This window comes from Zea mays, chromosome 7, assembly GCF_902167145.1.
Source record: "Zea mays cultivar B73 chromosome 7, Zm-B73-REFERENCE-NAM-5.0, whole genome shotgun sequence".
Taxonomy (NCBI): domain Eukaryota; kingdom Viridiplantae; phylum Streptophyta; class Magnoliopsida; order Poales; family Poaceae; genus Zea; species Zea mays.
Window position 1 is genome coordinate 152,398,021 of NC_050102.1, and position 12,686 is coordinate 152,410,706.

General features: G+C 50.2%; 1 protein-coding gene across 2 annotated transcripts; it reads left to right on the plus strand.

Annotated features, from left to right (window-relative positions):
• The first annotated feature begins 240 nt into the window (after positions 1-240).
• On the plus strand, positions 241-5,980 carry LOC542198 (uncharacterized). 2 transcript variants are annotated; one of them, NM_001111812.3, is made up of 4 exons: positions 241-269; positions 934-1,371; positions 1,478-1,874; positions 4,559-5,979. In NM_001111812.3, the coding sequence occupies exons 2-4, from the start codon at positions 1,212-1,214 to the stop codon at positions 5,604-5,606; spliced, it is 1,605 nt and encodes a 534-aa protein (NP_001105282.2). In that variant the 5' UTR covers positions 241-269; positions 934-1,211; the 3' UTR covers positions 5,607-5,979. The 2 variants fall into 2 exon arrangements, with proteins under 2 accessions (NP_001105282.2, XP_023156336.1); XM_023300568.1 differs by lacking the exon at positions 241-269 and adding an exon at positions 307-662 and having other exon boundaries at positions 4,559-5,980.
• The last annotated feature ends 6,706 nt before the right edge of the window (positions 5,981-12,686 follow it).

Sequence of the window (12,686 nt, forward strand, 5' to 3'; positions counted from 1 at the left end):
TTTTTTCTGTTCCTGCTCCTTTTTCGCTCGGTGACGGTGCGAGAGAGCTGCGGGCCCCAGGCGCCGCGTGGGCTGTGCGACCACTCCACCTGCCGGTCGCTGTCCATCCCTCTCTGAGTCTGACACCGGGCCAGGCCAGCCCCGTGTGCCCCCCGTGTGCGTCATATATTAGCGAGAGGCAGGCTTCGCAACCACTCCCACCACTGCTGCAGCCTGCAGGCAGCCGCCCGCGCGGAGGAGGAGGAGGAGGAGGAGGAAAGCAACAAGCGGTAGGGCTGGCTCGCCTTGTTCCTGTTTGCTAGCTAGCTCTTCGTTCCTCGCGCAAATCCCTCGGCGTTTTCTCGGCGTTCATCATCTTGCTGCGCTTTTCTAATCGAATCCTGCCGGCCGGCCGGTGTCACGCCGATTATTCCCTGCGTAGCTCTTGTTGTTTCCGAGCGTTTGTTTGGGGGACGGAGCGAGAGCCGCATCACCATCTGCTCGCTCCGGTTCAAAGCGCAACTACTACTACTAGCTAGACTACTGCCTTTCCCCCAATCATTCTCTCTCTCTCTCTCTATGCTGTGTATCAGTCCGGTTCCTCGTCTGAGCCATTTCTTTCCTCTCCGGCAGCTTCTCGCATGCGCGCGCGGGTGGGTTTGATTTCTTGGTTTCTTGCGGGGGTGAGTGCAGCCTGTTTGTCATCATCTCTCCCTTGCTTTGTTTGTTTGCTCAAGGGAATGGATGGATGATGGCTGTGTGGCCTGTTGTGGCGCACATATGCCCAGATTTATCCATCCAATCCTTGCCCTTGCTTCTTTGCTAGTATCTATCTAGCTCGCTCGCTGCTGAATCTTGGTCGTCATATTTATTATCTCCTTCTCACACGCTGCTCTCTTGTGTGTCTGTGTGTGTTTTCTTTTATTTCTTGCTCCGACCCTCTTTGTCCTGTAGATCGTCATCAGATCTCTCACACAAGACGCCGGAGTCCAGGCAGATAGATACACACCGCGCCGCCTGCCGCCATGTCGCCTCTCTGCTGTGACTCGGACTGGTCGTCGGTCACCTGAGAGCAAGCTAAACGACGACGGACGGACGGAGCTAGCTGCTGGCTGCTGCCAGTCACGCCTCCTGCTCATCGACCAAGTGCGCCAAATAAAGGATCGGAGGCTGCTAGCTTGTTACTAATAAGCTGCGGCGGCCGGTCCGCGTTTTTCTTTGCTTCCGATCCGATGGCGGCCGCCTCGTCCGCGCCCTTCTTTGGGCTCGGCGACACGCAGATGCAGCCACAGCAGGGATCCAGCTCCTCTCTGCAGCAAAACTCCACAGCTGCTCCTGGCGCCGCGGCGGTGCCGCCGCCAAAGAAGAAGAGGAACCAGCCAGGCAACCCAAGCAAGTCACATACATACCAAGCCCTAGCGGCCTACTACCTGCAGTACATACATGCATGATTCATATGTCAATGATATATGAGCGACCATCACCACCATGCATGCAGATCCTGACGCGGAGGTGATCGCGCTGTCTCCGCGGACGCTGCTGGCGACGAACCGCTTCGTGTGCGAGGTGTGCAACAAGGGGTTCCAGCGGGAGCAGAACCTGCAGCTGCACCGGCGCGGCCACAACCTGCCGTGGAAGCTGAAGCAGAAGAACCCCAGGGAGGCCCGCCGCCGGGTGTACCTGTGCCCGGAGCCGACGTGCGTGCACCACGACCCGTCCCGGGCGCTGGGCGACCTCACGGGGATCAAGAAGCACTACTGCCGCAAGCACGGCGAGAAGAAGTGGAAGTGCGACAAGTGCAGCAAGCGCTACGCCGTGCAGTCCGACTGGAAGGCGCACTCCAAGACCTGCGGCACCCGCGAGTACCGATGCGACTGCGGCACCCTCTTCTCCAGGTCCGTTAATTAATTCAGTTCATAGCTAGCTATAGCTCGTTTTCCCGGCCGGCCGCCGGTGCCGCCCCGCCGGCATGCATGAGCTGCTGCTTCTTGGAATTCGGATTCTCTATAGCTAGCTTTTCAGCTGCTTGCCGATTCTTTATGGATTCTTTTTTGCACGCATGATTGAGTCATGATGAGACTGAGAGGCGGTCGACGATGTGATGCGTTAGGGTTTGGGCTGTCAAGATGCTGTCTGCATAGCTTGCATAGGATTCCAGTTCAGGAGTGCTGCTGGAGGAGGAGGAGCTGCTCTCCCACTGCACGTGAGCTTCTCTTGTCCGGACGGGACTGGAGATATGCACGCAGCAATCTTCCTGACTGACACGGTCATTTGACGGCAGTTCCTCTTTTCGCCTCGTAATCCACGCCCTCGCAACTGCAGAGTCTCTCTCTCTCTCTCCCCCGGCCCGGCTAGTTTGCATCCCCACCTGTTCACGAGATGGATGCGTGCATGGCGACTTGCCAGAACTGGGCGCGCAGCCGGGCTCTGCCGGGGTGCCGGCTGGCTTCGACCCGTCGTACGGCGGCTCCGGTTAATTGTTCAGTTTCGTCCTCACTCGTTTTTACTAGTCACAGGCCTGTATTTTTCTGTACTTACGTTACGTACGTACAGCTGGTGGTGTGCATCGGTCGTACGTACGTACACGTACGTTCCTCGCTGTAGTGTAGATGCATTGTTTTTTTCTCTCGAATATGCAAAAGGAATACTAAGATCAAGAGTTAGTGAGAGTAGTTACACCGACGTCGCAACACGAACATGGCACGCTAGGACGAGGGTTGGGTCGTGTCTTACAATCGTCAGCTCTCTCTCGGACCTCGATCTCTAGTAGCGGAAGAACTGAAGAAGTACTACGATAGAGGGCTATTGGAGTCACTCGACCAGATTTCTCGGGGAAATCTTGGACAGATTTCTTGATCCTTTTCTGTGGAATCCAAGAATTAATGGTGTTGGTGCGCACTGCACGGGCGCCAGTCAAATGATGTGCTGGCAATGGCTTACGCTCATTCTACCTACAGCATTAATCAGCATGCCCCCATTAATTATTACTCCATTCCATTCAGTACTTTCATGATCGACAACATTTGTCCGATTCACTAATTCAATGTGCTAGCACACATGCATATATGGCGCATAATCAAAATTTTCTGCTCCTTAAATAAGTAGCTTCCAGTCATTGAAGGATTGTCATACGTACTCCATAAATAAGTAGACTTCCTAGCTATACTAGAAAAAAAGGGTACCTTATTTTTATTCCTTCATGATTTTGTTATGCAATCTTTAATTATAATAAGGTTATGATGGTAAATTGTAGGGTTCTGCTAACACTCGCAAACAAAAATCTGACGCACTAGACTTTACACTATATATCTTTGATGATGTGTATCTTTGGCAACTATTTTTTTTCTAGGAAATATTTTTAAAGTCCTCCAAAATTTAGGCGCCTTGAATTTTTTTTACATAATAGTTTACATATTTACAAACTAAATAAAGCTAGTGATATTGTTTCTGTTTGTACCTTTTTGTTTTACTAAATCTTGTCCTAAAAATATAAGTTTTTGAGTCCAGAGAAAGTATGTACCACATATACTATTCATAATACTTTAGTCTAAAGCTTCTAATTCCCTAATACTCTCTTAGTCTGAAATTACCTCTGCCTTGAAAATATAATGTACCTTCCGATTTTTAGGACATATTATGCAGAAAGAAAAGTGCCTCACGCATATGATCCTCCCTTAGATTGGAAACATATTATGGTTGTCATATCTATGTTAGTGATATATTATATATTATACATATACATAAATATTAATGGTAGGTATGCATGTGAATACTGCTTTTTAAAACTTCATCTATAACTCCTTATAGTTTGAGACAGATTTTGAATGCTTGGATTTTTATATTTCAGTATGAAGGAGTACTTGTTATTTTAGCATCACACATATGGAATTAAGAGAATTTTAGTATCTTGTTTTTCTTTTTGCCCCATATACTCCCTCTGTGTCTTTAAAATACAAAGCATTCTAAAATCTCAGAACATATTATGAGGTAAAGCAAATGCCCACATGTAACATTAAGAGAATTTTTGATTATCATAGTTGTGTTGGTGATAGACGACATCGATGGTAGTTATGCATGTGAGTGATATCTTTTGAAGCTAAGACCATGTTTCAAACCTCTAAAACTAATAATAGTTAGCAGCTAGAATTTGCTAAAAGGTTTAGAACGGGTCAGCTAATAGGCCAATTTATTGCTATCTATACCTCTAAATAGTCATTAGTTGTTAGTTGCCTCAACCCAACTAAAACAACTAATGGGTGGTTGGTAATAAAGTTGCTTTGGCCTTTCCCGCTTGTTAGCTTATTAGAAAAAGAGATCGGGGTAGTAAGGACTTCAGTTTATCGGGTTTAGATCACCCATCTAATAGTTAGCCAGTTAATTTAGTTATAATATTTATTAGTTGGCTAACAATTAGCTCTAAATGTTTGGAACATATGGTCTAACCTTAAGAGTTATTCTATGAAATCTAGAACACAGTTGCAGACTTAATTTGGTGAGCTAAAGTTGCATATATACTTTTATATGTATATTCGTATAATTTCCTTAATATTTTAAGTCTTCCATATACGCATGCATACAGGAGGGACAGCTTCATCACCCACCGCGCCTTCTGCGACGCGCTGGCTCGTGAGAGCGCGCAGATGCCGCCCCTGGGCGCCGGCCTCTACGTCGGTCCCGGCAGCATGAGCCTGGGGCTCTCCCAGATCCATGGCTTTGCAGATCAAGCCCAGTCCTCTTCAGCAGCAGCAGCCCCGCAGTTTGACCACATCATGCCATCGTCTTCGGGCTCCAGCTCCATGTTCCGTTCTCAGGCGTCGGCCTCCTCGCCATCTTACTTCCTCGGCGGCAGCGCCCCTCCTGCCGCCGCCCAGGATTTCTCCGAGGACGGCTCCCAAGGCAGCCAGGGCCCTCTGCTCCACGGCAAGGCGCACTTCCACGGCCTGATGATGCAGCTCCCCGAGCAGCAGCACCAGCCGGGCAGCAGCAACGCCGCCGTCGGCGCCAACGGTAGCAACATCCTGAACCTTGGGTTCTTCTCAGCCGGCAACAGCGGTGGCACGTCCGGCAGCCTGCAGGACGCGCGCATTGCCATCCAAGACCAGTTCAACCTCAGCGGCAGCGGCAGTGGAAGCGCAGAGCACGGCAACAACGTGATGGTGGCGTCCATCGGAAGCCACCTCGGCAGAGGCTTCCCTTCCCTGTACAGCTCGTCTCCGTCGGCCGGGATGGCCCAGAACTCGGCGACGGCGCTCCTGATGAAGGCGGCCCAGATGGGCTCGACGACGTCGAGCACCACCCACAACAACCACAACGGCCCTACTACGACTAGCACGCTGCTCCGTGCTACGGGCTTCAGCGGCGCCACCGGCAGCGGGCAGCTGGGGACTACTGGCGGCAGGGCCGCCGCGGGAGAAGAAGGGGCGGCGTCCCACGAGGCACACTTCCATGAGCTCATCATGAACTCTCTGGCCGGCGGCGGCTTCTCCGGCACCGCAGGGTTCGGCGGCGGCGTGGACGACGGCAAGCTGAGCACCAGAGACTTCCTCGGCGTCGGCAGGGGCGCCGCGACGATGGCGCCGCCCGGGCTCCACATGGGCGCCCTGGACCCGGCCCAGCAGATGAAATGAGGTATGACAGTACGATCGAGTATGATGGGTCGGTCAGGGAATGATATGATGAAGAGCAGCAACGTACGATAAGCACATGACAAGAGATGCGAGAAGGGAAGTCAATAATAAAACAGACGATCATGCACGTGAATAAGGGTACTAGCTTTCGCGCGCATGCATGCATGGGAAGGTAAGCTAGCTAGTGACGAGGGATCAGAAGGATGGAGTAGTAGTAAAAGAAACTGTTTTGTTTTAAGTTAATTTCCGTGTTCATATGCATATGCTGGCTGCATGCAACTTGTTGGTTTTTCGCCATTTCCCGTACGATTTCGTGGTGTTAATTCAAGTGGTTTACTACTCTATATATATATGAGTATTTAAATTTGGCTGGAGATGGCGGCGCGCGGTCTCCCCCGATGTGAATGAAACGAAGCTCATGCATCATATGTGGAGCTAGGCCGCGCGGGCCAGAGACCAGAATCTAAGCAGGATGCTTTGGACGTTTACTGCTTGTTGCCTCGTGCTCTTCTGGATATGCCTTTTTTTTCTCGCTGCATGCATGCATGTTGCATGATGATGCGGCTGTTTATATTTCATGTTGGTTCCTTCTCTGGGTCGCGCTGCTTTCAAAGCTGAAAGGGGGTCGGCGGGGGTCCGCGCAGAGAATGCATGCAGTGCAGAGACAGCATAGGCATTGATTGTGGCTTTTGCTAGCTAGCTATAGGCGGCCGATCGATCAGAGGACAGCATACTAGGCCGTATGCAGGAGAAGAGCTGCTAGCTAGGACAAGCAGATGCACCAAAGCACGCATCCCAGTGCCTAATAACATGCATAGCATAGCAGGCACATACATCGAAAGTTTTGCTAGGGAACATTTGGAAGTAGCTAAATGCTACAGAACAAATGGTGAAGGCCTGAAGGATTATTTGTCCACGTGAAGAGAGAGAGAGAAGGAGATGCATGCAAAGTCTCTGTGCAGGTTTCAGGACCACAGCCACAGTCCTGTGGCGGCGTCTGCTGCGGACTACTGTTTGCCGAACAGGGAGTCATGCAGGGAAACTTTTGTGGCCATCGATTGGGTATATACGAATGTACACTGTGTATTCCTACAAACACATCGGGAGCGTCTCTGCTGATTCGAGTAGGTTTTGTTCTGTGTAGTACATGAAGGTACAGTATAAGCTAAGCCACTGTGTACAGGAATATTTGGGAAATTGAAGTGGCTATAGTTTGCAAAGATCCCAACAAAATCCAGTCATGCATGTAGTTATATTAGAAACCAACTTGTGACCAAATATACATATAGCCATGCACTAGGACAAAAAACATTAGTACAACATGACTAGTAACTAAAAGTGACACTCACATAAGCAACAAACATCTCCATGTATAGCCCACCATCCGAAATTGGCTCTTGAGAAACGCATTAATTAGTCACCTCTGCGAGCTAGTTTGGGAGTCATAAAATCGGAGGGGATTGTAGGGCTAGATTCCTCTTCTTATTCAATTTGGAGGGCTAGATTCCCCTTCTTATTCAATTTTGAATAAGAAGGGGAATATAGCCCCTCCAATCCCCTCCGGTTTTCTCGCTACGAAACTAGTCCTTAAGGAGCATCTTACACATCTCGCGCCGACCTCGCCTCTCCTAACCGCTGGCGTTGTGGCTCATGGCATTTAAGAGGGGGAGGATAGGGTTAGGGTTAGGATAGATCACTGAGTGAGACGTGTGTTAAGCACCATTTGTGGCACTGAGCACGGCCGTACGGTCCGGTCCTGAGGCGCGGACGGTCCACGAATAGATCAAAACAGGCGATTAAAACTCATATATCCTCGCGTGTTTAGCCCTCTAATCTCACGGGAGATGTTAGAGAATGCATAGGAACGGGTCTAGCCTGCCCTTATATATTTGAAGAGGTACGACCGATTGAACAACCAACAATCGATAAAACAATCAATATACCTTTAGTTCTTTACATTTTGCCCTAGGAGTAGACATTAACACAGTTTCCTATACCTAATCTTCCTAGGACAAACCCTAGGATCTCTCCTCCACGACGGGGGTCCATCCTGGGAGCGAGATCCAGGTGCTGTTGGTGAACCCCATCGCCTCTGCGCACGCGCAGACCGCCCGGCTCGTCAGGTAGAAACCCTAGCCTCTATACCAGGACGCGGACCATCCGGCCCTCGGCCGTGGACCGTCCGTGCCTCTACAGAGAGCACCGCCGCACGGTACTCACCAGTGATTGACGCTCAAATCGGCGCCAACATCGTGTATAGATTGTCGCGTGCGTGGACTTTTTGGCCCATGTTTTGATGGGCCAATCTCAGTTGCTTGCAGTTGTTTCGCCGGTTCGGGTTCATAGCATTTTGATCGGTTGCTCAGAGTTTTGGTTCGATGGTAGTTCAAAATAGACGCCGACACTGACACACACCGATCATCGAAGTTTGTACAAATCAGAACCGATCCCGAACCCGAACACCAAAAAAAACAAAACTTTAGATCGTTTTTGAAATATCGGTTCAGTATTTTGGTTGCAGTAAAAAATGCCCATGGGAGTGCTTGTGAAGAGTGAAGACTAAAGAGGGTGGAGGCAGGACATGGTTGGGCGCAGGGGCGGACCTAGAACAAAATGAGAGTGAGGGCATACTTGCAAGAATGGACACAAAATTTGTTGAGTTCGTGATCCAAATTCTGAAGAAGGTGGCCAAGTTGGCGAGCGATGCGGAGGCCCGTCGCCGGGAGGCTTAGGCTGGAGGAGATAGTCATCTCATTGTAAATCTCCTGCGATCTGTAAGTTTCTCTACTCGTTTTAGGGTTTGTCGGTGTTTTGGGTCCGACCGCACACCCGGGGTTGCCCCTCAAGGTGTTTTTAGGAGTAGGACTGTGTCGACAACTGTAGCAAAATGGTTCGTGCCGATTGCACGAGGGACAGTGGACAAGATTTACAGGTTCGAGCCGCTTAGAGATGCGTAACACCCTACGTCCTGGTGAGTGTGCTTGGTGGATAATATTACAATAGAGCTCTCTGAATTGAAAGTGCAGAGAGTTGATGTTGGTGGCTAAGTAATAGTGTCGATCAATCTGAAGGGGTGCCCCCTAGGCCTTATATACTCGACCGTGGGGCAATACATGTGGATATGATAACAACGAGTAGCTAAAAGATAGTGAACTGCTTGAGTTTATCTCCGCGTAACCCTGCCGACTTATCCCCGCACGGCTCCGTTGCATGGGGGCTCCAGCGCGGGAAAGTCGGATCTCTGTTGCGGTCACTCGCTCGACGTTGTGGGCCGTCCGGGTTTGCTCCAATCCGGCCTCATGTCGCTCTGCTTTGCTGGTTGTCTCTCCCCAGGCCCACGAAAGAATGACCTTACGATTTATTGGGCCCTTGGACCTTTCGTGAGGTCTTTTACTCTATTAGTGGACCCGGGGGATATCTATCCCCCACAAGCCCCGATCCTTGGGTTAATTTAGAGATAATCAGGCCAAAGATCCCAGGTCCAGCTTGTAGGTGATTTGAAGAAAATGACTTCCTGTTGTCTTCTCCTGCTTTGATCACTCGTAGACCAAGGCCTAGTTTTGTGCTTGTGCCTTAGAGGTCGGCATTTCAATTCGTGGGATTCTAAACTTCATTGGGTGCACCGGAGGTGTAGCCCCCGAGCTTCGAGTAGATTTTAGAAAATAATCTACTCGAAGGTCTTCCCCAGAAATTATTTCCATTTGTGCTCCTGCGTTTTGGATGAGGGCTGGCCTTTTAATCTTGTCCCACGCCTTAGAAGTCGGCACTATCTTGGCTTGGAATGATAATCCATGGGGTGCACCGGAGGTGCACCCAATGGGTGTAGCCCCCGACCTTCAAATGGATTTTTGAGGATAATCCATTCGAAGGTCTTCTTTTTGTGTCTCTTTGCTGGAAAATATCCTTTCTGTTCGTAGAAATTGGCATGAAGCTATTCGCATTATGCTTTGGAGGTCAGCATTATGTCATCAATATTTTGCTTCAGAGGTCAGCATATATTTTGTCTTTAGCAGCCGAGTTCGCAATCCATCCATATCTTGCTAGGTAGTGCAATTTATTTGCTCTGCGACTGATTGGACGTTTGATGGACGTTCTCTGTCTAGTCTTCACATCACTTCTGTAGGCCATATTTTGTACTTTACTGGCTATATTTGGCTTTCCTCTGATCCTTACTGATATCTCATTTTTGTCTTGAGGTATTCACTGCATGCCCTGCACAGATGTGACCGTTTTGAAAAATATATTGATAATTCCTGGGCGTCCCCCCCAATGGGTGTGGGCAAGGGACGACTTGGTACGCTGAGTGTTTTAGCCGGCTGCTTCTGAGTAGTAATGTGATGTGACGGCGGGTGTAATCATATCTTCCGCGCTGTTGACTGGAGTCCCAATGGGTGTTGTGTTTGCGTGAAACGGCGTCAGCCGCCTGACGTGTCTTCAGACGGGTTGAAGTGCTTATTGAATGCTTTGCGACTGTTCAGTGACCATAGTTGGAGGTGAGCGGTTGCCTTCTCCTTCTATAAATAACGTCGTTGTCTCTCTGGCTTTTTCACATCTCTTCGCTATTCTCTGCTGCTTCCCTCTCTTCTCTCCCTTCTGCTTCCACCATGGGCAAGAACAACAAGCGCAAGCGTGAGCCAACTCCTCCATCGGAGGAGTTTGGTGACTCGGAGTACTCAGAGGAGGAGTTCTCCTCTGAGTCGGAGGGGTCTCCGGCTCCCGTCCCCCTATGTGAGTCGTCTGATGACTCATACGACTCCCAGGGGCTCGCGGCGGAGGTCTGGACGTACATCCGGGTCGTCGAGCGCTCCGGGCTCGAGGGCTCGGATGAGTCGGAGTACTCTTCGGATGAGGAGGACTCGGACGGCGGCGGCGAGGACGAGGACGACGACGACGACGACGATGGCGACGGTGATGGTGGCGGCAGTGGCAGCGGTAGGGGCAACGGCGGCGGCAGCAAGGACGGTGATGGCGGCGGCAGTAGGGGCAGCAACCGGGGCGGCAGCAGCAGGGGCAGCACCAGGGGTGGCAGCGGTGGCGGCAGCAACAGGGCCAGTGGCTAGATGCCACTGGTTTTTTAGATATTAGTATAGTATAGTTAGAATAATGTAGTAGTAATGTAGAATAGTATAGCGTAGTGTAGCAGTAGTAGTAGTAATGTAATGTAGTAGTAGTAGGGAAGTATCAGCTCGTAAAGAGTTGATTTGTAAGTGCGTTATCTTCCCTTTTAATGAAAGAATGATGTTGACTTCTCCTTTATGACTTGTATTGCTCGTTTGTGAAGCTGATTCCTTTGAGACAGTAAATGAATAACTCGGACATCAAACTGATGCTTTTAGGAATATCCGCCGAGTAACTTTGTAGATGGTGTCGGCGCTTTTTAGAGTAACTGCTGAGTGATTGAACACAATATCGGAGTTTTAGAGATAACTGCCGAGCGACTGAATACAATATCAGCTTTTTAGAGGCAACGCCGAGTGATTGAATACGATAGCAGCGTTTTAGAGGTAACGCCGAGTGACTAGAGGGTGATGTCGGCGTTTTAGAGGTAATGCCGAGCGACTGAACACGAAATCGGCGTTTTGGAGGCAGCGCCGACTGATTGGAGGGCGACATCGACATTTTAGAGGTAATGCTGAGCGACTGAACACTATATCAGCGTTTTAGAGGTAACGCCGAGTGACTGGGGGGCGACATCGGCATTTTAGAGGTAATGCCGAGTGACTTGACACGATGTCGGCGTTTTAGAGGTAACGTCGAGTGACTGGAGGACGATGTCAGCATTTTAGAGGTAATGCCTAGCGGCTGAACACGATATCAGCGTTTTAGAGGCAACGCCGAGTGACTAGAGGGTGACGTCAGCATTTTAGAGGTAATGCCGAGTGACTTGACACGATGTCGGCGTTTTAGAGGTAACACCGAGTGATAGCAGGCTGCATGGGTCACTTTGAGGATGATAGCCGAGTGATGAGGTGGCGCACCAGTGTTCTGGAAATAACTGCCGGGTGATCACGTGGCACGCCGGTGTTTTTGGAAATAACCACCGGGTGATGACTGGGCACTTTTTGAAATGGTATCTGGCTCGAGAATATCCCATAAGTGCTGTGCTTTTAGCCGCCTTTGCTTTCCGTGCCCTAGTTCTTGCTTTCCCGCTTCCAAATCCTCTCTGCCATTCGCCTCCCACTCTGCTCGCCGGTAGAATTGAGATGGCGCCCAAAAGGAAAGCCTCGAGTTCGTCTGCTGTGGTGATTCCTCCAATCGACCCCAACAGCCAACTGCCTTCGCAGGTAACCACATGTCTGTCATCTCTGAGCCCGAGCTCCTCCATCTCGTGTCCATCGGGGTTCTTCCTCCGCAAGAACTCTGCTTTTGGCGGATTTGCCATGGGGTTACTGTCCCGACTGAGGATACCCATGAGTCCGTTGTTTATGCTCCTTTCCTTCTCCGCGGTCTTGGCCTTCCTATTTCTCCCTTTTTCCGTGGCCTTCTTGATTTCTACCACCTCAACTTGACCCATCTGAATCCCAATTCTATCCTACAAATCTCCATTTTCGTTCATTTATGCGAGGCCTTTCTTGGCGTGCTGCAGCATTTCGGTCTGTGGAAATACTTGTATCATTGTCGCCCTGGGATGGCCGGGGGACAACATCAGTTGGTCGGAGGTGCCAGCTTGGAGATGCGCCGCGGGAGGAAAACTGAATATCTCGAGATCCCCCTCAAGGACAGTATTAAGGGATGGCGCCTGGAGTGGTTCATAGTTGAGAATTATGGGAATTCTCTCCCCTCCCGGTCGGGAAGACAGCCGGACGTTCGCACCCCAAGCTGGACCGAGTCTCCCACAGATCAGGAGGTAGCTGAGGTAGGTGTGTTGCTAGCTGAAATTGGACTGCTGAAAGAGAGGGGTCTGACTGCTAAAGCTGTGGTTACTGATTTTGTTTTCAAGAATATTCAGCCATTGAAAGACAGGGCCTACCCAGCTTATCTGTATCGAGGGCTAGCCGACTCAACTCGGGTTACTAACAGAAGAATTCCTTCTGCAGACTTGGTGAGTCGACTAGAGATGATCCTTAGGGGTAAAGTGTC